The following is a 24738-nucleotide window of genomic DNA, read 5'->3' on the forward strand; positions in this document are numbered from 1 at the left end:
ATGCAGCTGGATGCCTGTTTGCCCAGCCAAGAGCCCAGAGATTGCATCTAATTTGTCAGCATGTGGCAGCTACCCTCACCTTCAGCCAGCAGGTCCCAGCATGTGCTGTGGCCAGGCCGCACTGACGCAGGGAGCAGCGTGGGCCAGACCCGGTCTCCATGTGCCATGGCTAGGCACTGAGGAGAGCCCAGAACAGCCACGTTCCCCAGGAGAGGCCAGAGTGTGCTGTGCGATGGGCTCCTGCCAGCCTGTCCCAGCTGCGGGACTGACATCCCTGCTGTTTCTGCCCTCTGGCAGCTGCAGGCACTGGCCCCATTTCAGCCTCAGGCTCCGTCTGGTGTCAGGGCTCCGGCAGTGCTGCCTGGAACAGGGATTAACTACCCCTTTGGGGCAGCAGAAGCCCTGGCTAAGGGCAGGCAGCACCGCCAGCCTGGGGCACGTGGAGCTGTGGGATGCTTCCCCTGGGCTCAGTAGACTCTGCTGCCTGAGTCACCTAGGGAAGATGAGCTTGTTGGCAGCAGCCTGGTAAATCCACTTGGACGTGGAGGGCAGTTTGGCTGAGTGGTCAGGGCCAGGACCAGGCCCGAGGGTGGCAGGATTCTCCTCACCTCTGCCATGGACTCTGCGAGGCTGGCCAAGGTGGTCGCCTTGGAGGCGAAATGCGAGCTGGGGCCCCTCTGGTGCAGTGATGCACCCATCCACAGTGGCTTCCTCCTGCCATCTACCAGCAGCTGGTATGAGGCTGGGCTCCCAGCTTGAAACCGGCAGTGCTACCCTGTAGGAAACACAGGTGAGCTTGGCAAGAAGCCCAAGGCTGCCCACCTGGGCCTGATAAGAGAGAAAGAGGGAGAGTTCTGGCCCAGCTGAAGAGTTGTGGGTCCCAGAGCAGGCTTGGGATGAGGCCAGTTCTCAGGGCAAAGCTGGCCCTTTGAATGCTGCCTGCAGGCCAGCCCCTGCAAACTGCCTGTGTCCGCCGGCTCCTCCACCTAACTCCCGCAGCAGCTGTGGGGTCAGTGGGAGGCAGAGGACAAGCAGACCCTTCCCTCCGCCTGCTGGGGCCTGAGGGGAAGTGGAGCCTGCCCTGCAACAGAGAAGGAAGGAGTCCGAGCAGGGCATGACCGACAGCCAGTGCAGCATGGACATGCTGCCTCTTTATTACACAGTATGTAACATAGCAGCAGCGCTGTGGCATGCACAATTTACATGCAGATACGAACAGCCTTTACAGAGCAGTCAGCTCCTGGCCTGCCGTCGCAATAAGCTAGTTCCAGATATACAGAGTAGTGTGTCTGGGGCATACGCGCAAGCCAGCAGATAAACCCATCCCTTCCCCTCCTGTTGTCCAGCTAGCTCCTCCCTCCCGATGCAGAGCTAGCCTCAGCCCTGAGAGAAGCCCCAGGAGGCCGGACATTCCTTCATTCCTCGTGTTTCCCCATGGAAATCCGGCCAGACCCACTTTCAGCTCTACATTACACATCCAGTCACATCCTTGAACTCACCCCCCAGCTCCCAAAGAGGGAGGCACCTTCCCAGCTGCAGGGAGATGGGTAGCAGCCTGCCAGAGCGCACACAACTCGGACAGTTTTTCACAAGCCGCCCCACGGCCAGAACAGTGTTGAGGAAAGACACAGATGGTGGGAAACCAGGGCATTCCCCGTCAAAGCCACGAGATTGCTCTGCAAGGAGGGTCTTCCACGGGACACACAAGACAGCCAGAGCCCCTCGTGCTGACCCAGCCGGGGCAGGGAGGAGGAAGAAACGTAACTAGCTGCAGGCAGCAGTAGACAGTCTCCTCTGCAGACCTGGGGAGTTTGACTTTGGCAAGGAAAGAAACTGGTGTCCATGTGCCAGGGGCTGTCACAGAAGCGGGCACTGTACTTCAGCGTAGGATTCACACTGCAGGCCCCAGGAGCAGAGCAGCAGGGGGCTGTGGGTGAGGACTGAGGGCAGGGGGAGAATGGGCACTGGCCCTGTGGGCACTAGGCCTTGGGCCCCCCAGTTCACCACCACCAGCAGCTTTATTGTTATGCTGATTCCTTTGCCCGCCGGCCACGGTGCCTGCGTCCTTGCTAACCTGATAACGTGAGAGACTGGAGGTCAGAGCATTTTCAAGGCCTACTGCCATGCACAGTTTCCCCTAGTTTAATCCCCCACCCCTCTTTGGGCCTGTGAAGCTTCCGGATTGGTCCCTATAACGCAGATCAACTCCAACCAGGGCAAGAACACTCCGACCAGCACACCACCCCGCACAGGCTAGCTGTCTATAAAACAACTGAGACAACCCCGAGGCAGGTCAAGCAGCACCAAGAGCCCTGGCGTGAGGCCCTTCTGCTGGGGGGAGCGACCCACGCACGGCTGTGCCCACCCTGAGCTGGACAAACCACCAGGGGAAGAGGAGCTGGCAAGAGAGGGCACAAGGAGACACAAGGACACAAGCCTTGGCTACCACTGGTAGGAGAAGACACTTTGGCAGCAGCAGAGTGGCCGTTGGCACAGCTTGGCACCTACAGCAGCGGGATCAGTCACACCAAGGGACAGGAAAAGCTGCTACACAGCAGCCCAGGATTACAACAGCTTTGGGACGCGAGTGACACCTCACACGGTACTCATCCTCTGCCTGCAGCAGGGGCCAGCTGCTTTCCCGCCTGCTGCTGCCACGGCCACCACATAGCATGACTGGGGCTCTGTGCCTTTACACACAGCTTCAGAGGGGACCCCCAGGACTGAAATCCACAGCGCCTGACAGCTGGAGCTGCACAGTCTGCCTCTGTGACCAAGTCCTTCTGTGAGAGCCAGTTGCCCCCTGCAAACCATGCCAAAGGAGGGCAGCCGGGGGGAATGGCAGGGAGAGCGTGGGACATGGAGCTAGGATTCTGGGCCACGTGCTCAACAAAATTAAAACAACCAACAATCAGGCAGTGTTTGGATTACAGCCCCGGAACCCCCCGACCCGGGCGAGGGGTTACAGCCCCACCACGCCCAGATCCCTCCTCGTGCCCCCTGGCTGTGCCTACACGGCCAGTCCCTGTTGCACCTGTACCAGCGGGAGTGCTGACGGACAGCAGCTCCGGCATTTTAACTGCAGTGTCCAGGCTGCGGGGACACTGGCACCCTGGCTACCCACCATCCTGAGCCTGGAGAGCACAGGGCCCAGCATGCACAGCTCCAGCCAGATCAAACCTTCCGCAACCCAGTGCCCCTGCAGGCTGCACCTCAGGGCCCAGATGAAGGGAGCCAAGGGGCTACACTGCCCCCTGCAGTGTCTGGGCTGGGCCTTGCCGGCTGCTGAGAGAAGCCGTTCAGAGGCTGTGTACAAAAGGGAGCCAGCAGAGCCGTGACTTCCGTGGCCCTTCCAGAACGGCAGCTGGCTTCCCACAGGAGCAGTTTCTTTCCCAGCATCAGGGCAGGGTCTGCAACACACCTGGGACAGTAGGCTGGCTTCACCCCGCTGACTGACAGACTCAATCTGGTGGGGCTGCAAGCAGTTTTCCCACGGGAGCAGGCAGCTGCCTGACACACACTAGAGAGCCTGTACTCACCACGCTTCCAGCCATGCCACTGTGCACCGCAGGCAACAGCCAGGAGAGAAAGGGGCGCTCCCGGAGCAGTGCTCATCCCACACTTGGCCCCAGGGCTCTGGCTGCTCTCAAGCAGGCCCTGAGCGGAGATCTGCCGAGAGAACTCACTGTAGCCACTCAGCAGCTACATTCTGAGACTGAATCAAGCAGTGGAGGAACCGTGGCCCCCGGATTAAGTCCCACGTATGCAGCAGCATGGCATGGCCACAGGCAGGCCCTGAGACCTGCACCCTGACAATGCAGTTGGCTGGGCAGATCTCAGCAGGCTCTGATAGAACTCATGCATTGAGTAAGAAGTCGCCCGAGGGTGGCTCCTCTCTCAAGCGCTAGCCTGGACTGGGCCCTTCAGAACTCAGAGTGGTCCTGGGGGCTTGGCTCAGGGCAATCTTGCTATGCTTTGCATGCCCTGGGGGTAATGTACAGGGGGGAGGCCAGCCAGCGGGTGAGCACAAAAGCAGTTGTGAGCGAAAGGACGTGGGACTCGCTAGATCACATTTGTAACTTGGGCAGACAAGAGGACGTCCTGCTCAGGGTTCTCTTCCAGCAGCTCCACGCACCGAGAACACTACAGAAACAGGCTTCTGCCCTAAGGAAGAAGTTTGCAAACCCCTCCATCCACACTCCTCACTGCCCCAGTGAATCCTCCCTGAGCCCCCGGGCTTCCAGCTCACCCCTCTCGGCCTCTCTGCCCCTGAGCTCCAAACAGAGGACAGAGAACTTCAAGGCACCAAGATTGCAAGACCAGACAAGCTGCCAATTATAACCGAGGATTCAAATCGATACTCCAGACTAATACAACACACAATTAAACTTACAAAATAAATTCCCCTTAAGAAAAAGAGACCAATTTAACATGCATCATTCTGGTCCTACAAAATAAGGCACCAGAGCTTAAAAATGAACTTCCAATTGTCTCTGATATAAAAGGATTTCCCAAGTGTTAAAGGCAGTTGAAGTAAGAGTGCATAACGGGGAGTTGTCGTCACTAGCTTTGGACTGGCGGCCTCATGCCTGGGCTCCCGTGGCTTTCTGGATCAGGGGGATCTGCAGGGTGGGAGGAGAGAAGCTGTTAAGAGCATTGCAGTGGGACACGGAAGGTGAGAGAGCCAGCCCCAGGCTCTCGGGCTGAGACTCTGCAGCCAGAACAAAGGCTGGGGACGACGGGGAGAAAGCCGTCAGGGAGAGGGGAAGACATCAGAGACACAGGTTTGAGCTTTGAGAGGTGGAGGGCACACTGAAAGCCCCCTTCTGCCCCCACAGCACATCATGGGAAGGGATCTCCCTTGTTCCCTTCCAGGAACTGCAGCCATGACTTGGCCAGGAGTGTGGGGCCACCAACTCTGCACAGTGACCCCCCAAGCAATGTTGGTCAGAGCAGTGGAGAGCTTCCTCAGTCCGATAACATTCAAAGGGTGTAGGGAGGGGTAGGATCGAAGGGGTTTCTAACTGGTGCTGTGGATATGTAATAAAACCACAAAGAAAGCTAAGGGCAGGTCCCCTGAAGTGGGAAGAGGCCTCAGCTCTCCATGTGACAGCCCCGCTGGTCCCAGCTCACCTTGGACAGATCGACGCCAGTGAGGGCATGCACAGATGCGGGGATCTCAGCCAGCAGACGGTTCAGATCAGACGTCACCTTGTTATTGTCACCACTGAGGATAACAACCTCGTCCACTTTAGCTAGCGGAGCGGCCACCTTGGCAGCGATCTGTGGAGGCGCAGGGGAAGGAGATCAGAATGAACCAGGGACCTTCTTTTCCAGCAGGAGGGGGCTGCTTGCAAACTTGCTGGCCAGACTTCAAAAAGGTTCAGGTATAAAAGTACACCTGCAAGCATGTCCCCATTGGTGCCTGACTGCAGGAAGGCTCTGAGCACCCGATCTGGCCCAGGACTTAGCCACCAGGCGCCGGCACGGTGCGATTCACAGGCGCAGCAGAGCCAAACCTTTCACCGACCTTTCCCACAGCCCCCTCCCTGCAGAGAGGCTGGCTCAGCGACTGGCGTTTGAGCCTCTCACCTGTGGCAGAGCATCCAGCACCAAAGCCATCTTGGCCGCGTCACCGTACTGCTGGTAAGCCTCTGCCTTCAGCTTCATTTTCTTCGCGTCTGCTTTCCCAATGGCTTCGATGACAGAGGCCTCTGCCTCACCAATTTTGCGAATCTTCTCTGCTTCGGCCTGTGCAATGAGAACCTGCTTCACCCTGGAAAGGAAACAACCCCTCCTTGGAAAGAGCCCAGAGTCCCGCTCCTTAGCAGTGCGCTGCTGTGGATAGGAGGGCTTCTGTATAGTAGGGGTCGGAAGGGCCCTCGAGAGCCCCCTGGGCCAGGCTCAGCATGCTGGGACTCCCACTGCTCCCAGTGCAGGGTTCAACTCAAAGGTAGCTACATTTGCTCCCATGCAACTCAGGCTCTTCGCATGCTGCCAGACTGAGTTTGGGCACCTGTACCCGCTGGGCCACTCACTTCTCGCCCTCGGCGATCTGCTGCATGCGGTGTGCCTCGGCCTCTGCCGGCCGCTTGATGGTGGCTGTCAGCTCCTTGTCCATCCGGATGATCTCCTTCTCCTCAACGTCAATCTGCTTCCTGCGCTGCACCACCTCGATCTCAATCTCCTCCTGGCGGATCTTCTGCTGCTCCCGGGCACCCTGCAGCTCATAGGCCAGCTGGGCTTCGGCAGTCTGTACACAGAGGGGAACAGCACACAGCCGGGACTCCAAAGGCTTAGCTTACAAAGCTGTTAGTTCTGCCTGCCCAAGCCTAGCTGAGACCTCAGAGGCATGAAGAAGGGGAACCCCTCCTTGTGCTATCTGCCTCCTAGGACGCTGGATATCCTGATCTAGACAACCCCAGAGCTCAAGTGACTGCCCCAGCACCAGGGATTAATGGATGGCTGGAGCGCAGCGCTCCCCCTTCTCAAAGGTCACCTGATTCCAGACTTTCTCCCAACCTCACTCACTCACCCAGTCAGCAAGCTCGAGAGGTGACAGTTTCCCCTTGCAGCAGCTGCTGCCCTCGCTTTCCCCAATATGGGGAAGGAATACAGCTCCCTGGGCTATTTTAGGAGTTTGCGATGTCTGCATCTGTAGTGGGAGCAGGAGCTCTGAACCTGGCTCTGAGGAGATCAGCAGCATTGTTCTTCCCTTGCTATTGCAACTGAGAACACAAAGTCACTTCAGGATTTCCAGCCCTGACCCACTTGTCCATTTACAAAGGCTCTTCGTGCCCACCCTTAACCCTAACTGAACAGAAAAGCTTGGCCGCTGACCCAGTGACAGATTGACATTGCTGCCTTCACCAGCAAGGGAAGCAGAAGGACCTTGGCGGAGAGGAGACAGGATGACCTGCAAATGCCTCACCGCCCAGAGTGAGTGGCCTCGGCCTAAGAGGTGTAAGAGCCTGCAGAGAAGAGGTAACTGCTCTCTTGGGAAATCAAAGACGCTCCCTCTCTCCTGAAGGGAATCCTCCCTGTCCCATCCTGGGAGCTGGAGTCACAGCGAGGTGTTCTCCCTACCAGCTAGTCCCAAGCAGGGCTTGGAGGAGCCCGTGTCCTGTCCCTTGGAACACTCTTCCACTCCGCTCTCCCCCAGTCCCAGCTAGCCCCCCCGATATGGGAGGGGAGGAACGTGCTGTGAGGAGCACTCAGAACTCTGCTGGGCCAGCGACTGCCCAGCTTTGCTCAGACTTTCTCCACAGCTTTTGCTCAGACTTTCTCCATGTGCCCAGCCCCTTGTCCCCCTCACTTCCAGGAGCTAGTGGCTGACAAGCACCAGAACACATCAGGGCCAGTTGGATTCCACTTGGGAAACCTCAGGCTAAGGCAGCACTTGTCTAACTGGGAAACTGACCCCACCTTTTCTTGCACCTCGTGGCTAATGAACCAGCCAGTTCAGGTGCTCTGAGCATTTCTCTTCCTCCCTTCTGAGGCAGTACACATCACCCTAAGCATCCAACACATCTGCAGAGCTGCCAGGCCTGGGGAACCTACGGTTTCTTACTCAAAGGATTTGCCAATACTGCAACTAACCTGGAATGTAGAGTCTACAAATCTGTTTGACAAGCGACATCTTCAGCATTTATCAGTGTAAAAAGGGAGAAAAGATGACTAACCACAGACCCCAGAGAAGGGCAGCTAGAAAGAACCCACTGCTATTGATCTCCAAGTCAGAAGTCCAGCCAGGGGGAAGCAGGACGCTCTCACCTTAATGTTAATCTCCTGGCTGAAGGCAGCCTTCTGCATCTCAAAGGCCCGTTTGGAATCGGCCGTTTTAGTGTCTGACATGAACTTGACGTCCAGCATTTCCCTCTTGCACTCGGCCTCCTGCAGGAAGGAATCACACCACACACTCAGATACGCGAGGACATCAGCAGCCTTGGCAAGCAGCTGAAGGATGACACTCCCTTTGGGGGACTGCTGCTGAACGTACCCGAATGCCGGCATCTCGCTCAGCCTCTGCCACGCCAATGTCGGCATCTCTCTGAACAACGGCTGTTTGAGTCTTACCCAGAGAGCTTAGATATTCCACCTTATCGTACACATCCTAGACAGAGGGAGATACTTCAAAATCATCTACGGCAAGTCATTCCATCCCAGACCCCCACCCCTCCTTCCCAGAGCACCCAGTGCTCACAACAACAAAGCAGCCGCTTCGCTCCAGGATATGCAAACCTGCCTTGCCAGCCTGCCTGGGAACTGAAGAGATGCAAAAGGGGGAAGGTTACCACGCTGAGGAGGCAGAGGAGCTCTCTGTGCAATGCTCTTGTGACTCCCACATGATAGGGGAACTGCAGCTATGTTTACAGAGCCAGCCCTGGTGGGGCGCTGAATTCCAGCACTTTGCATACAGAGAACTGAATGTATGGCCCATATTTTATACCAGTCTGCAGCTGCTGTTATGGAAACTCTAGCAGGGCACAGGCAGACTGTAAATCCTACAGAGACCTTTCCAAAGAAGTTAGGACCGATAGGTTACTGCCCCAGAAGCATTGCCAATTGGCCCAGTGGGTTCTCCTTGTCCAGCTGTGGGGTTCCCTTTGCCCGGCTGTACCTTGATGGTAAAGCTCAGGATCTCGATGCCCATGCGGCCCACGTCTGGAGCTGCCACCTCCCGCACCAGCTTGGCAAACTGATCCCTGTCCTGATAGATCTGTTCAACTGTCAGGGTGCCTGGAAAAGGAAACAAAGCCAAAGCGCTATTGCACGAACAATGGGAAAAGCACAATAGGTGGGCAGTAAGCTTAGGAGGTACCAGGGAATGAGAGGCCCCATGTTATCTCCCAGCTGTTCAAGAGCTGGGAAAAGGGGGGTCAGGTTTGGATGCGACAGCACAAACATTTGCCCAGGCTTCGCCAGGCCTGCCTACATCTCAATTTCACACTTTCCCATGATGAGGAAGATGCCAGAAACTCCGACTATGAAAAGCAGTTGTTCAGAGTGATGCTGAAAAGCTTAGCTTGTTTCTCTAGCACCCAGAGGGCAGCGAGGGAAGCAGCCACCGAGAGCTGCACACGCAGAGGGGAAACGCCGTTCAAGGCGCTGGCTACTGTGACGTCAGCGGCAGGGTAGTTGCACCACACCTAGGATGGATCGCAGATGCCCCTCCAGCGTTTGAAGGACCACGTTCTTAATGTCTTGGACGTTCTTCCCCAAGAACTGCTCACACGCCACAGCCAGCAGCTCGCTCTCGGTCATTATTTTCACCTGGAGAGAGGAGAGGGAACAGTGAGATAAAGGTCAGTCTAGAGGAACAGGCACCCGGCAACAGCAGCAGCATTGCCACCAGGGCCTCCCAAGCTCCAGGCACTCCAGGGGACCCGGCTATTTCCTTAGCACCAACAGCAAGAGTGCAGGACACACAGCTGAACGAGCACTGGCAGTCATTGCTGCTACGGAACGGCTGCTGCAGAGCGAGCAGAGATGGAGAGCAGAGACAGAGACCTCTCCAAACCCATGACTACAGCTGCCCTCTGCAGGGTGGATCACTGCAGTCACCTCCACGTCAGTGCAGCAATAGTAGGTGACTCCACTGGCCAGTGCCAGAAGCTGGTCCAGTGCGCACGCCAACAGGACCCAATCAAACCTAACAGGTGAAAAGTATTGCAGAGGTGACCTGACCAAGGCCACCATTACCATGAAGATACCAAAATACATGAGAGAGAGGTTTACCCAAGGAGCAACGTACAATGCACATTTAATTACCTTCCTGCTTCTCGCTCTTCCTTCGCTAGGGCTACTCCTTCCACAAACACAAACGCCGGAGAATGAGAAAAACCCAGATTTGTCCAAGGAGCACTTGGAAATCAATGTTCCAAGTCACGTTCCAAATGAGAAACGGCACCCGGGGCGGGCCATCAGACACGGGGTCTGCTGGGCTCTGACCCTGCCCATCACAAGAAGTTTGCCAGCCAAGCCTGCAAGCGGCCCAGATGAGGAGCTCAGCCTGTCATGGCAGTCCAGCTCACTACTGGGAGACGAGACCGTCGTCTCCCCAAAGGGTACAGTCACCCCTGGAGGCCCCTGGGGGAACTGGGTCCGACCAAGGAATCATCATGACAAGGTCACTGGTCAGGTCAAGCTCTCTTGCAATCTCTCTGCAGTAAAACACAACAACTTTCAACTCCCAGCAGCTTTTCCATTAAGATAATCCAAGATCCATGTACCCGCCGGGCTCCGAGATGGTTCTCTTGGTATGGGACATGCTCTTTTAAGATAAACTTAGTTTAAATTCAAACCTTACGGAGCACGTTACCCTGTGGAGACCCCAGGCACACACTGCAGCTGCTGCCACGCCGTGCTAACGGCATGGCCGTGGAGTTCTATTAATCTAGCATGTAGCTGCCTTTTGTTAACAGAGAGCTGCAGCTCATGGAAAAAGCAGATCCCAACATGCAATGCTCCATCTTAATCTGAGTGCCCACTGCTGATTACTACGGTGAAGCATTGCATGCTGTGACCTGAAGTTTCCATGGGTTATGTGACCCAGGGATCTCCTGATGCCAACTAGCAGAGGGCACAGGGGTACACAGTGATATAGGGATCCCCGGGGTTCACTGAAAGAATGCCAGGCAAGGTGTCTCCTGAAAGCCTGTGTCAAATGCTCACGAAAATCACTGATGGAGGTAGGAAAAAGATTCGGGAGTTATGTAATATTCTAAAAATGATGTTCTCTAGGCCTGCTAGTTAAAGGCAGGTCACGCAAAGGCAGTGTGCCTGGAAACAGGCTTCTGCAGAGTGGAGGGGGAACCATCTCTCCCAGAGGACCATTGTGTGTCTTACAAAACAGGTCTATTAGCACACCGAGTCAAATGTTAATGAAGAGCTTGTGGAGATTTCAGAAGGAAATAAACAGGAAGAGGTAAATGGAGGGTGGGGGGAGGCTCTTTTCAGATGAAGAACAAAGGTCTGGGCTGGTATATCTGGGGGGTGCACAGAGATGCTCTTCCATCCTTCAGGCAGTGAAGACAAGTTGCCAGTGAGCTTGATCTTATGAAGGGCGGGGTGGGAATCACAGCCATCTTGGCTGAAAACGCTGGGAAAAGGACGTGGAGCGAGTTGTCCTGTGGGAGACCGGGAAATGTCTTGTGAGTTACGTTTACACACTAGCAAGCCTGTTACGATTCCCTTGTATATGTAACCTTGTCTCCAGTGTAATTACTTTCTATCATTTGAATCTCTGCTCTTCCATAATAAACGTGCTGTGTTCACTATGAAGAGATCTATGTGCTATGTGTTAAGGGGACCAGTAGTAAGTGGTGTGTACTGTTCCTTTGGGAGTAGGGACTCAGTGTTCAGTGGATCAGGGGCCGGGTGCTCCCCCCCGGGCGCTCTGGGGATGGTGTGTGCCTACTGCTAACCTGCACATAGTGAGGCCTGGCTGGTGGAGTCAGGGAGCTGATCCACAACCACAGACAAGGCTTCCTCACGCCAAGGGCAGGTGGTAGCAAGGTGCCTCGCAGCCCTGGGTATCCCGGGATGCGTCACAGGCTGCCACTGCACAGAGGACAGCTCGAGCCATCTGCACCTTCTCACGCTACTTAGAGGTGACTCTTGAGCAGCTGGCAAGTTGCTCTGGGCTCCTCGAATTGAGCCGTTTGTGGCGGAGGGCCTCATTCCATTACGAGAAACGAAACCCTGCTGGGCCGGGTCTCTCGTCAGCGCTGCCACATTCATAGCACCGCAAGGAGGATGGATTCGGCTACCACTGGCTAAGATTCTGACACTGCCCTGAGGCTGAGAGTCCTCCAACAATTTCAAAGCACTGCACGAAGCACTTCCGGGGCGCAGCTGCAGAAGTTCTCGATGGGTTTTCCTAGATGTCTCACCCTACCACCTAGGGGAGCAACGTTCAGGGCTTCAGCATGTAGAACTGACCAATGAAATTGTTTTTAATTGTTCACTCAATTGATATAACTTCATAAGTAAAGTTTTATGAATGAAACTACATTCATTCATAAGCCAGGTACCCCAATAACTGGCTAATTGAGTTTCACTTTCAATCCAATTGCTGCTTAAATCACTGAAACTTGCACTGCTTCAACATTGTAACTTCTGCTCACGGTCATTCATTGTACTTGTCTATATTGTAACTTCTGTTCACTGTTTGCCATTCCTTACACTTGCCCATCTTGTAACCCAAACTCCATTTTAACTTCTCCCAAACTCCATTTTAAAATGCTAACTCCATTTTTGCAAAACCCTGCTGTAATCTTGTTAGCGTAGTTTAGATGTGTGAATGAGGTATGTATGGATGATGGACTCAACCTCCAGCCCCAGCCAGTCCTGATGAAATAAAGTGTAAACACCAACGGCTGAAGGTGCAGACAACAGCCCTGACAAAGCAAGAAGAGTCCACCCTCAAAAGAAAAGAACAAAAGTACAATTGAAGAAACATCAAAGCCAGGTCCCAGGCTGAAAGTCATGTCTGCAATAGACGGGTGATCAATCACATCGGACCCAGAGGCAGCGTGACACAGCAAGACCTATAGACTCTGGATTCAAACTGAAGCCTACAAAAAGGATGGGTGAGATGGAAGACTTTGGAGGGTAACACTCTGCTGCCAACATGGAAGGGCATTGGTGCGCGCCCAACAGAGACCCAGCCCTTCCTTGTGCCCAGCTTTCCTGGCCAGTTAGCCGCCACAAGCTACAAACTCAAGCTACATTCAGGACTGGTAACTATACAGCAGCTGCAGAACATTTGGGGGGGGGTGTATATACACAGGTATTAGATATTGGTTATTGGTCATAAATCAAATTGTGTTACAATAAACGTGACATCTTGTCTTGTCCCCTGAAACGATCCTGTGCAGTTCTGTCAGTATAACAAGCACGCTGCCCAGGCAGAGGGTGCAGACTTAGTGCTGGGAGAGGAAAGGGCATTGCAGTTCTCTGAAACGACCCTTACATCTAATCATAAATGATCTGGAAAAGGGGGTAAGTAGGGAGGTGGCAAAGTTTGCAGACAATTCTAAATTACTCAGGATAGTTAAGTCCAAAGCTGACTGTGAAGAGTTACAAAGAGATCTCACTACACTGGGCGACCGGGCAAGAAAACGGCAGATGAAATTCAACGTTGAGAAGTGAAAAGTAATGCATGTTGGAAAACAATCCCAACTGCATGTACAAAATGACGGGGTCTAAATTAGCTGATGCCACTCAAGAAAGTGATCTTGGAGTCATAAGAATATGAAAATGACATTCTGGGTTGGACCAATGGTCCGTCTAGATCAGTATCCTGTCTTCCATCAGTGGCCAGTGCTGGATGCTTCAGAGGGAATGAACACAACAAGGCAATTATTCAGTGATCCATCCTTTGTTGTCCAGTCCCAACTTTCGGCAATTGGAGGTTTAGTGGCAACTGGAGCCTGGGTTGTGTCTCTGACCGTCTCGACTAACAGCCATTGACGGACCTGTCCTGAATGACTAATTCTTTTTTGAACCCAGTTATACTTTTGGCCTTCACAACATCCCCTGGCAACAAGTTCCATAGGGAAACTGTGATTGTGTGAAGAAATACTTCCTTGTGTTTGTTTTACACCCACCAACTACTAATTTCACTGCGTGACCCCTGGTTCTTCTGTTACATGAAGGGGTAAAACAACAATTCCTTGTTTACTTTCTCCACATCATTAATGACTGTATATCCCCCTTGGTCGTCTCTTTTCTAAACTGACCAGTCCAAGTCTTTTAATCTCCTCATACAGAAGCTGTTCCATACCCTTAATCATTTTTGTTGCTCTTCTCTGTACCTTTTCCAAGTCTAATATATCCTTTTTGAGATGGAGTGCCCAGACCTGCATGCAGTACTCCAGCTGTGAGATTGCCTTATTTCCAAGAGAGCAATCTGTGGTTGTCACACAAGAGGGGGTCGCAAGGGCCATGCAATGCAGAGTCCCTGCTCAAGTCAGCTGTCTTAGCACATTCAGCCTGGGCTTCAGACCAGGACTCTTGCAAATACCACAAACAATTGTACAGACTCGACAGCAGAATGCACAGCACGAACCAAGATCAACCGCCGCTGTGCGTCTTCCAACAGCTTCCCTTCATAAAAGAGCCATTTCAGTGCAATCGAGTCACTGAATCCCTTGTGCTTCAGCACTGGGACACTGCTCTTAGCTCTGCATCTCAGGTGCACTCCCAGAGATGGACATCATATCTGACACCCCTCTTGGGTAGAGGGACCCTGCAGTCCAGCTGCCTTGACCCTGGAACCAGTGCCTCAGCCCCCCGCTGCTTAGACACGTTTCCCCAGGGTCCACCTGGCTGTGGGAGCTCTGGTTGCAGGGATGACGTGGCAGTAAAGCAAGGAACACCAGCTCAACCAAAGAATCTCTGTAACCACTAACAGTGGATTCTTAAAAAGCGAAGGGTTACAGATTTATGGAAACACTCCCATATGCAACCCCCCAGTTCGATCTCACCACTCCTGTGTGACCTGGCTTTGGTGTTAGCATCCTTAGGCCAGGCACCTCTTCCTGCCAGCTTGGCCTTGTCTTTTGAATGCAACAGTCACAAGGCCTCTGAGCTCACAGAACCCCCTCCTTAACTGAAGTCTCTCCTCTTAACTGGTCAAGTGGAGAAACTGCAGCTGTCCCAGCTGTTGTTTAGGTTGGTGTGTAGTGAGTCCTCCTGGCAGCAAACTTCTTGTTCCTGTACAGAAGAACCATTTAGAGCGGAGGACCCTCTAGGAGGTGTCCCACCCCCTAACAAAGCACGGTGCCCAGAATAGACTGCCTCTGTCAGGACCAGACTCGTTTTCCCAGCATGTCTTGGATGGAGGTCACAATACATAAGTGACAGGAAGTTTACAGTCCAAATGGCATCATAACACCAAACGGAGTTTATGATTTGAACCCCACATACCTCCAGCCTGTCACATAGGGCACAGCCACAGCATGTGATTTTTTTCAAATACCATTCAAACAATTAAAGGAATTTTCAGCAGGCATGAAGTCGAAGTGCTTCTGCAAAAAGAGTCCCATTTTAGCCAATCAGTATTGCCACCCCCAGGTCAACCTGGCATTTAACGAGCAAAGGCACAAGCCAGCCAGCTGCAGGGTTTAGTGTAGAGGTACAGATCAATACTGCCAATCCCAGTGTGTCCCAAAGCACCCCACTGACACAGAAAGTGATGTGCTACCAAGTGTTAAAGGGTCACTGCCCAGGGACATTCTTTTTGAAGCGTGTCCTTATTTATGTTACAAACACTTTAGAGTATCAGAACAAAGCATCAAACTTTTCTGGAGTAAGATCCTTTGTTTGCTTGATGCATGCCTTAGAGAAGGCAAACAAACTAGTCAGTTCCACTTTGGTTTCTTGTCAGTGTAATTTTCTATCTTTATGCACTAGTACAATACCGCAGTGGAACAATGCAACACAAAGGAAAAAAGTTGATTTACTTTAAAAGCCTTTCTAATGGAACTCCATAAAGTTATGGAAATATTTGTCTTATTTTGTAGGTCTCCCCACCCCATGCTTAAAACCTATATGAGCTACATGTGACCAGTGGATTCCTTTACAATTCTACCCCAAAGAGTTACAAATCCTTAAAATTAATTCTTGATCCAGAGGACAGCAACACATTTGTTATTGGGGTTCTTGTTTTTGGCAGCAAAGAGCAATGAGTGCTATGAGAGGATACAAAATAAATCAAGTGAGCTCTGCATTGGATTTTAAAATGGGACATTCAGCAGCCCATGTCATAGCAAACGCTGAATCAGTTGGTATCATAGTCAGCTCTCCATTATACTATTGCCACAGTAAAGCCACTGGCAATCAGGGTTTCCTAGGAAAGAATGCTGCAGAATTAGATCAGAGTGAGGGCTGGCTACTTAGACAACGTTTATGAAAACAGGAGAGTCTCTGGATATATGAAACCACAGTGTGAAGTGCACAACTACCTGCATTTGGTCCTCACTTTGCCCCAATATGCAAGAAATTCTGTGGTTATGTGAACGTTAGCAGTCAAGTGGAAATTAATGATTTGCTAAGACTGACATATACAGTTTACATTGTGTTAGCACTTTCCATCTGAAGTTCTCAGAGTTTTTCCAGATGTTAATGAATTAATTTGCTGTCCCCTGAAAGGTAGTTCAGTACCATTCCTATTTTAGAGAGACAGCCACATAGTGGTTAACTGGCTTGCCATACAGAACGCCTGGAAGAGATCTGCTGACCCCCAGTCCTGTGTTCTAACCACGACTATACTCTCTGAAGCATCAGTGCGGATACAGGTTATCGTTTGATGACTGGGGCTTGCACACACCCATTCTGCTGCGCATGATAGTCTGGAAATGCCAGTGCGCTCATGTTTGTTATAAAGACAACATTCCGCACTCCCACTTTAGAACAAGGCAGTAGACTTTCACGGGTTTAAGGCCATTTGCTACTTACATTTCTAGGAAATGCAAAGCAATAGGATGTGATTTCAGAACAAAATGGTTCAGTTCTGGGAAATGACAGATAGAGCTCAAGGGGCACTGTGGTACGTTACAGCTTTTAGAAGTAGGTCACGTCATCAATACACACCTCATGCTGCATGAATGAATGAGACAGAACATTGGAAAGGAAGCAATGATTCTGTGGAGGGTGGGAGAAGTCACATCCCTCCCTCACTCCATGGACATGCTGTAGTATGAACTGACAACAGAGACAGTGTTGTTGTCATACAAGAATTCATTTCAGAGCAGATAACCTCTGTTCCTGGACTACAGCAACCTTTTAAGAGGAAAAAATTAGGAGGTAGGTTAGAGGCATGCATTCCTGAAATGATGTTTTGGAGTTACTGTACCTGTGCCACACCTGTGACAGTTAAAGCTACCCCCTCCGCCGTCTCTACGTCCTCGCACCTGGGCTGTAACGTCATTATCTCTAGGGAAATCCTGCCAAAAAACGTAGAACATTTGCACGTTTCCAGGTAACACACTGTCAGCGTTTCCCCTCTACCTCCTGCCCTAGGCTACCTGCCACACTCCTTATAGGTAATGTAAAGGATGCTGTCCAGTGACGCGGTTCATAATTAGAGAGGTCATTTTGGCCAAGGAAGTAAGATTTTCAAATAATGCTTAGACATCTTCTAAACAGAGAAAGGCCGGGAAGCCAGATTGAACAAGATAACGTGACCCCCTCCCTTTTACTGAGTTAACTAGCAGGTTACAGGCTAACCCGCAAAGACCCCTCTATCTGAAAGTTTGTATATTACAAATTGCCCAATAAAAAGGCAGCATATGATCTGCTTGGTCAGTGTCACTAGTTTTAAAAGTACAGTATCAGATTGAGAACACTAGGCCAGATTTCATCTCTCTAACTGGAGTAGCTACACAGATACCACAATACCTGTGCAGACCCCATAGGCTCAGACATTCATCAAGAAGTACTCTAGGGAAAGAGCTCAGAGAAGAGTCACAAGTACATTTTAAAGACATCCTGGCCTGTAGTCATCCTTCCCAGTCTCACTGTCCAAGACAGGAGTTGATTTTTTAAATAACTAATGTCCTGGTAATCAGGATATGAAACCCAGGACTGAGAGCCACCCCACTTTGCGTGTATGAGCTTGGGAATTCTAATCCAGATGTAGGTTGTTGCTTCAGGGCAGCTCCAGGCATCCGAGCAGTCTCCCATTTCCTCAGTGACTCAAAGCTTATGGAAATTGAGAGCCCTTGGCCCTCTAGGGCCACGACTACTTTTCAGTATCAGCTAAACAAACAGGAATTTTAAGCTATTGGGCTGTATCAATCCAATCCTTTTTCCTCTTCATTCCTTGCATTGGAATCCTGCTAGTTAGGACCAAAGTACACTGGCAGAGCCCTGTGCATAGGAGGGTGAAGGTCAGTGATTGGAAGAACAGAGGACGCTGCCTGTCAGGAGTTAGATAGAACCATAGAGCTGTGTGCACGCCCCAGACTCCTATGCAGATACATATAATAAAAGGCATTGGAATTTTGAAACCATTATAGGAGAGTAAGTATGACTTGGCTAGCAGCCACTACAAACCAGCTCTGAATCAAATCAAAGAGGCACAGGTCAGAGGGTTTATGTCAGCGAACATCAGTTCACACACATGAGATATGAGTAGGCAGCAGTATCCACTGAACAGGCCACTTTACCATTCTGTGAAATCATTCAAATGTACTGCACTGAGTCTGCGCTCTGCAATCACCCTAATTAAACTGGCATGCAGGCATGGGAGCTGATTACACAGATCCTGCTGTACAGTACATACAACTGGGTATCTCTGCCAGGCAAGTTTATAGCTATATTTAACAGTTAATACAGGGCTGTAGTTGTGTTAGGGAACACTTAATTGTCCTATCTACGCTATGAACTATAACAAATATGGTAATGAGTCCCCGATTCTGCTGTAGCTTTAGCGTACATGAGTCCTTGGAGCGGACCAAGATTCACCCCAGTGGAAGGAAACTCACTGATAAATAATAAGCACTTACACAGATGCTTTAGGCGCCATAAAAACATCAGTCAAATGTGAAGCAAAACAAGATGGGCTCTTTCCATACTGTGCTTTTAAAACACAACAACATTCAAGATGGGTATTACCGCCATGTGGGGAATAGAAGGACTTGGTTTAATCTCACAGCACAAGTTTGGGAACAAGTCAATGAGCCAGTCACATTAGGAATTTTCCACACACAGCTTTAACTTGAACAACAAAAACCCTACATCACAATTTGCCCCTCCCATCTCAAATAAGCCTGACCTGGGTTTGGTTTGCGATTGACATGTAGTGTTGGAGGCCCGTGTTCTCACATGGCACACGATGAGGACAGTGCCCTCATAGGAAAGAGGGAATGTCTGCAGCATTATTGAAAGGAGCCAGCCTGGCCCTGAATTTGGAATACGTCAGTAGCATCTCTCTACATTACCTACAGAGCTATGGAGTGTACCAGAAGGCAAACACCAGAGAAGGGGGCAAAAGAGGAGGGTGTTGAGATCTAGTTGTTGTCCCACTAGAGGAAAAGTTAGTGTTTATGTTATCCTGCTGCTGCTGTTGCACAAAATGGAAGGGAGAGAAGAAGGTTAGACACAATGTTAGGAAGCTGGTGGGTTATTACCTGTGCAACCCCTGTTACGTACAGTGGGACCCCCTCCGACGTCTCAATATTCTCACAGCGACAGAGGATGGTCATAACCTCCAAAGACAGTCTGAGCAGCGATAAATAAGGGTAGGATAGCAAATACACAAAGCAGTTACCAGAGAATAATCGACACAACGCAAAGGACAGACGGGACTTTCAGGTTTTAATTTTCCCCCATCACTTTCCACATCTCCCGCTGCCCACTCCTGAGTCGCTAACATTGCCGGGCAGAGATACAGCCCAGTCTCTCTCTGCCTGGGGGCGGGGGCGTTGCCACTGCCTAGTAGCTTTATTTAGATTGTATAAACGCAACATGGTTTGCTCTGTAATTTTGGCTGTGAACCCTACATTTAGATATTCTGCAAAACCAAAGCTTCCTGCCACCTGGACATTGCTGCTACAGCTGTTCAGGAATTTTCTGTCAGTGCCCTTTTAACAAAATCAATTCTTTTTTTCAGGGAATTTTCAATTTTGCCAAAAAATTCAATTTTCCACTAGGAACATGAAGTGACAGTCCCCACCTGGAAGGCTCTTGTCAGTTTCATTTTCTGCCTGCCAGGAGAAAGTGAAATTGACAAGAGCCTGCCCCCAATGTGCTGAAACATTCCATTCCAGGCCTCCACATTTGAAATTTCAGAATTTCTGCCCACAGAATATTTCCAAAGCTGTTCATTTTTGTCCTGAATCAGGATGAAATGTTTTATGAAACCTCAAAATTTACTATGGGATGGACATTCTGTTTTCTGACCAGCACTAAATACTACTTCATCTTCCCCGTTCAGAACCAGCAGGGCTTCACTCCGACAACTGTGCAATATCTGCAGCTGTTCTGGCTTTCCCTTCTGACTGGTCCTCCTGAGGAGATTTTCTAGTTCAAGAGAAGGAAAGTCTCATTCTCTCGGGCAAATGGGAATGCAGGAAGCTTCATTACTTACACTGCACTTATGAGTTACTCAGGAGGTCATTGGTTCTTGAAAGAAGAATCAAATCCTGCACTCAGGTCTTGACATGCCTGGTAAGGTGCCTCTGAGCTCTCTATAATGTGTGTAACTAAAGCTATGTCTACACTGCACACATTACAGCGGTGCAGCTGTAAGGTATGCAGCGTAGCTGGTCTTTGTCACCAGGAGAGAGCTCTCCTGCCAACAAAATAAAACCACCTCCAATGAGGAGGGGTACCCTTGTCGGCAAGTGCTGTCCACACCTGTGCTTTTCATTGGGCAGGGGTGCGTTTTTTTCACACCCTTGACCGACAAAAGTTTTACTGATGAGAGTGCAGTGTTGACATAACCTAAGCCTAGGCACCTCTTGTAACGAACGACCTGGTAGCCCAGACTTTTGATTAACATTTATATTGTGGCAACACCAAAAGGCCCCATTGTACTAACTAGCGTACAAACATTTAGTAAATTACCATCTCTCCCTGCCCTCCAGCCACCCCACATTTTAACTCTTTAGACAAATTCTCAGACCTCTTGAATAAGTCTATTCCTTCTGCAAATGATGTGTCAGACCCTCTCTTTGGGCTTTCTCAAGCAACTTAAAAAGGGAACCATTTAAACACAAAGGACAGGAGCCATCTGTTCAAAGTGTAACTATTCTCCCAACGCTCACATGGTGTCAGACTTCTGAAGCGGTGTAGGGGAGAAGCCTGACACCACTGAAAAACCACCATACCATAAGCATCAGTTCTCCTGTGCTGCATACCACAGCTGGGCTTTTCTTCATTTTCCCAACTGACACGAGCGCTACTAGAAAGTCTGTTAAAACGCAAGCATTAGTTGACATGCGGTTGGAGTGCTATAGTACCCTGGCACTGTAACAGCCTAGTGTGGCAGCCACCGAAAGGGAGACCTGTACAGGTGGTGTGAATCATTTGCAAACAGCATCAGATGAGAGCTTGCTATGCCCACAAGCTAAGTGGCCTGGGGCTATCCCGAAGCGAAGGGCATCTAAGATAATGTGTCATTTCTATTACGATGGAGGTGCACAGCGAGGACAGCAACATGCTAACTACATCTGACAGTGGCAACACATCAAAAGAGAGAACAAGTGATGAGGCCAGCCAGTGCAGGTTAACTGTAACCATTTGGCCTTCACTCTTATGGCAAAACCAAAAAGTCTCGTCTTTCTCCTTTTCCCTATTAATTCTTATAAGTGCGGAGGAACCCCACACAGGTCAGTTGGATGTTACGACTGTGTTACTTATTGTGACATTCCCATGGACCTGCAGACTAAGCAGTTACTATCACAGCATGTTAGTTCAGAGACTGAAGCAACAACAAACAGCAAGCAAAACGCATGGCTGGGATTGGGGAGAGAGAGGAAATCCCTTGGTTTTAAACAGAAATTTGGGCCCAATCCCAAAGTAACAGTTAGTTTTTGAAACTATAGAGGGCTGCATACCTTTAGGAAAATAGACTTGAGTAAGAGGAGAAGAAAATTGCTCCTCACTCCATCCCTCCCCCTGTATGTTCAGTACCACCGGCAAATCACCAGCACCCTTATCAGAAAGACTGGCTTGGCAATAGCTGTCAGACATATGGCTCTCCCAACAGAGCTTCAATACTTACTGACAGACAAACCAAACTGGCCACAAAGGAAAACCAGCCCCCACTACAGAGCACCTCTATTATACCCTCTTAGTAAAGCAGCAGCTGTTTCCCTGTTACTGCTATTCCCTCAAGTGGAATAGCAACTGAAAGTTCTTGAGTTCCCCCAAACTGACTGATTTTAGCAATGTGGGAAGAAAAATAAATTCATTAACATTAAACATAGACATGGGCCCTCAATTTGCTTCGATTTTGAGGTATCTGGAAAAAATAAAATCAATTTTAAGGGGGAGGCATGCAGACACACAATATCTGTCTGAAGAATACTTCAGCTGAAACCAGACTTTCTCTATCATTCACCATGGTATCTGGGCATCTCTGTGCAAATAATCTACACAGAGAACGCAGCTAGAGCCAGATTGTCCTGAGACTACAGGTTATGTGGGTCCTATTTTGAATAGGACGACACTAATAGATGGTACATTTGAAACAGCAGGAAATATTTCTTGAAGTACCACAAAGACCTTCATTCCTTGGAATTCCCAGCTGCAAGATGGTCAAAGGCTGAATCCCACAGCTGGATTTAAAGAGGGCTGTGCAGGTGTGAGCAGCCCTAAAAGGCCATCATTAAATGAGTGTAATTAGATCTCATGCTTCAGGACATTCCTCAAGGGCCAAAAAGGATCTTCAGCTCCTTCCCATCACTTCACCTACTACAACACTGCACAACTGTTTAGAGGCACCATAGGGAGGCGTGGAGCTTTCCTTTGAAACACCAAATATTGGCCATGGCTGGAGGCAGGGTACTGGGCTTGTCAGGGACCAATGGTTTGATCTTGTTTGGCCAATTCTATGTTCCTAAAGGTACTGCTGACAGCCTGAAGGTTTACCTACCCAAAAGACACAAACAAGAGGAGAGAGGTCTCCTTACCTTTGTGTGTCAGAAATGCACCACCAAGCCCAGGCCCAGCCTCCGAACACATACTGCTTTAGATCAGAGCCACAGCAGCCACCTGCAGCACAAGCAGAAAGCACAAGTATGTTATAGTTACACACACAGAGCCATCTCCCCCAGGCAAGTTAAAAATAAAAACTTGCTTCCAAATAGCTCTCCACTCAATGATGAGCCACAATAGCGACCAGCAAGATTGCAGAAAATGCACGCTCAATTCCTGGGAAAGCAAAGGCAGAGAGCAGCTCTCTGACAAACAGCAGCCTTCTGTAATACTGGCCTTTCTACCCCCAGAGGCTGAAGAACAGGCTGAGTGAATTAATTCTTCTAGTTTCCCCCAATCTTTCTGAAACCACAGGGATGTTGATGTAATGACACAACATGAGACTGCTGCAATGGTAGAGGTGAGCTAAACGCATGCTAATCCACAGGACACGAAGAACATCTTTCCTGAAGCCCCCTTATATGTTGCTTTCCTCACCACTGAAGTTGTACATTCAGTGCTGACCCAACTACACTATTTGCAAGAGTTAGACCAGGGGTGGGCAAAATACGGCCCGGGGGCCACATCTGGCCCTTCAGACGTTTTAATTTGGCCCTCGAGCTCCCGCCAGGGAGCAGAGTCCAGGGCTTGCCCTGCTCTGGTGCTCCAGCTGGGGAGTGGGGTCAGAGGTTGCCCCCCCCGCAGCTCCCGGAAGCAGCAGCATGCCCCGTCCCACCCCACCCCCCCGCAGCTCCCATTGGCTGAGAACCACAGCCAATGGGAGCTGCAGGGGCGGCACCTGAGGATGGGGCAACGTGCAGAGCCTCCTGGACATGCCTCTGTACAGGAGCTGGAGAGGGGACATGCTGCTGCTTCCAGGAGCTGCTTGAGGTAAGCACTGCCCAGAGCCTTCACCCCTGTCCCACTCCCAGGCCCCTGCACCAGCCCCGATCCCCCTTCCGCCCTCCAAACCCCTTGGTTCCAGCCTGGAGCACCCTTCTGCACCCCCAATCCCTCCTCCCCAGCCCACCCCCAAAACCTGTACCCCCAGCCGGAGCCCTCATCCCCCACCCCACCGCAGCCCAGAGCCCCCTCCTGCACCCTGAACTCCTCATTTCTGGCCCCACCCCACAATCTGCACCCCCAGCTGGAGCCCTCACCCCCCCCACCCCCCAATTTCATGAGCATTCATGGCCTGCCATACAATTTCCATACCCAGATGTGGCCCTCGGGCCAAAAAGTTTGCCCACCCCTGAGTTAGATTGTAATGCCTTGGCACTTGTATTGCAGCAAAGGGTGCTAGAGAAAACCCCTCAGAGGGATTTTCAGGGCAGGTCCTGTAAAAAGCCACGTATATTTGCAGTACTAAATAAAAATTAAAAATCCTTTCCAAGATACGGGGGGGGGGGGGGGGAAGGGGGGAAGAAATCCTGCCAGGGCTCAGAGTGGGTTAGCTGGATACCCTGTTTCCTGTACAGAACCACAGATAACATTTTACAGTAAATATGATATGAATTCCTTCTCTTTGTAGAATCAGGAAGCTAGTGCCCCTCTCCCTCTGCTCAAAGCTCTTTTCACAAGGTTATTTTCTGAAGGCAACTTTTCAATATAAATCCTATTAAATGTACTACACAATGTTTGTTGTTTGCCATATTGAAATCCAACGGGCAGAAGGTGTCCGTTTCAAAAGCAGAGTAATTTATTATAACAAACTTGGCTTTTTGACACAGACAGTGTTATCTCAAAAGCACCTTATGCTTCAGGCTTCTAAAGCAACACAGTTGAAAAAAACAAGCTGAAAAGTTGAGTTCTTGCAGGGGTAATCCCCCAAGCTGTGGACAATACCTGCTGCTTTTGGCTCAGGATTATTAGGACATCCCATGCTTTGAAGGTAAACCACAGACTCAATTGCTTGCAAGTTGTTTAACTTTGTGTTTTTTCCAGTAACGCTTTTTGCCATGCTCAGGTTTAAGACCTGAAACCAGTGAGCTTAAGAGCCACTGGCTTAGATGTTTGTTTTGATCACTACTTGTATGTGCATTATTCTCCCACTTCCAAGACAACAGCTCCCTGCCAACTTGCATGGCA

General features: G+C 50.6%; 1 protein-coding gene across 6 annotated transcripts in view; it reads right to left on the reverse strand.

The window, feature by feature from the left end:
- Positions 1-1115: 1115 nt before the first annotated feature.
- The window catches only part of FLOT2 (flotillin 2), a 31319-nt gene continuing 7696 nt past the window's right edge, over positions 1116-24738 (reverse strand). For 2 of the 6 annotated variants that reach the window (XM_073315928.1, XM_073315931.1), the window contains 10 exons: positions 22647-22728; positions 16862-16952; positions 9150-9273; positions 8621-8739; positions 8000-8113; positions 7774-7893; positions 6039-6253; positions 5593-5776; positions 5134-5283; positions 1116-4622 (listed from right to left, as the gene is read on the reverse strand). In XM_073315928.1, the coding sequence (XP_073172029.1) occupies positions 4584-4622; positions 5134-5283; positions 5593-5776; positions 6039-6253; positions 7774-7893; positions 8000-8113; positions 8621-8739; positions 9150-9273; positions 16862-16952; positions 22647-22728 (1238 nt within the window). In that variant the 3' untranslated portion in view covers positions 1116-4583. Of the gene's footprint in view, positions 4623-5133; positions 5284-5592; positions 5777-6038; positions 6254-7773; positions 7894-7999; positions 8114-8620; positions 8740-9149; positions 9274-16861; positions 16953-19139; positions 19231-22646; positions 22729-24738 lie in introns of those variants that run through there. The other 4 variants (XM_073315930.1, XM_073315932.1, XM_073315933.1 and 1 more) reach the window with 4 other exon arrangements.

Source organism: Lepidochelys kempii, chromosome 17 (genome assembly GCF_965140285.1).
Source record: "Lepidochelys kempii isolate rLepKem1 chromosome 17, rLepKem1.hap1, whole genome shotgun sequence".
Lineage (NCBI taxonomy): Eukaryota > Metazoa > Chordata > Testudines > Cheloniidae > Lepidochelys > Lepidochelys kempii.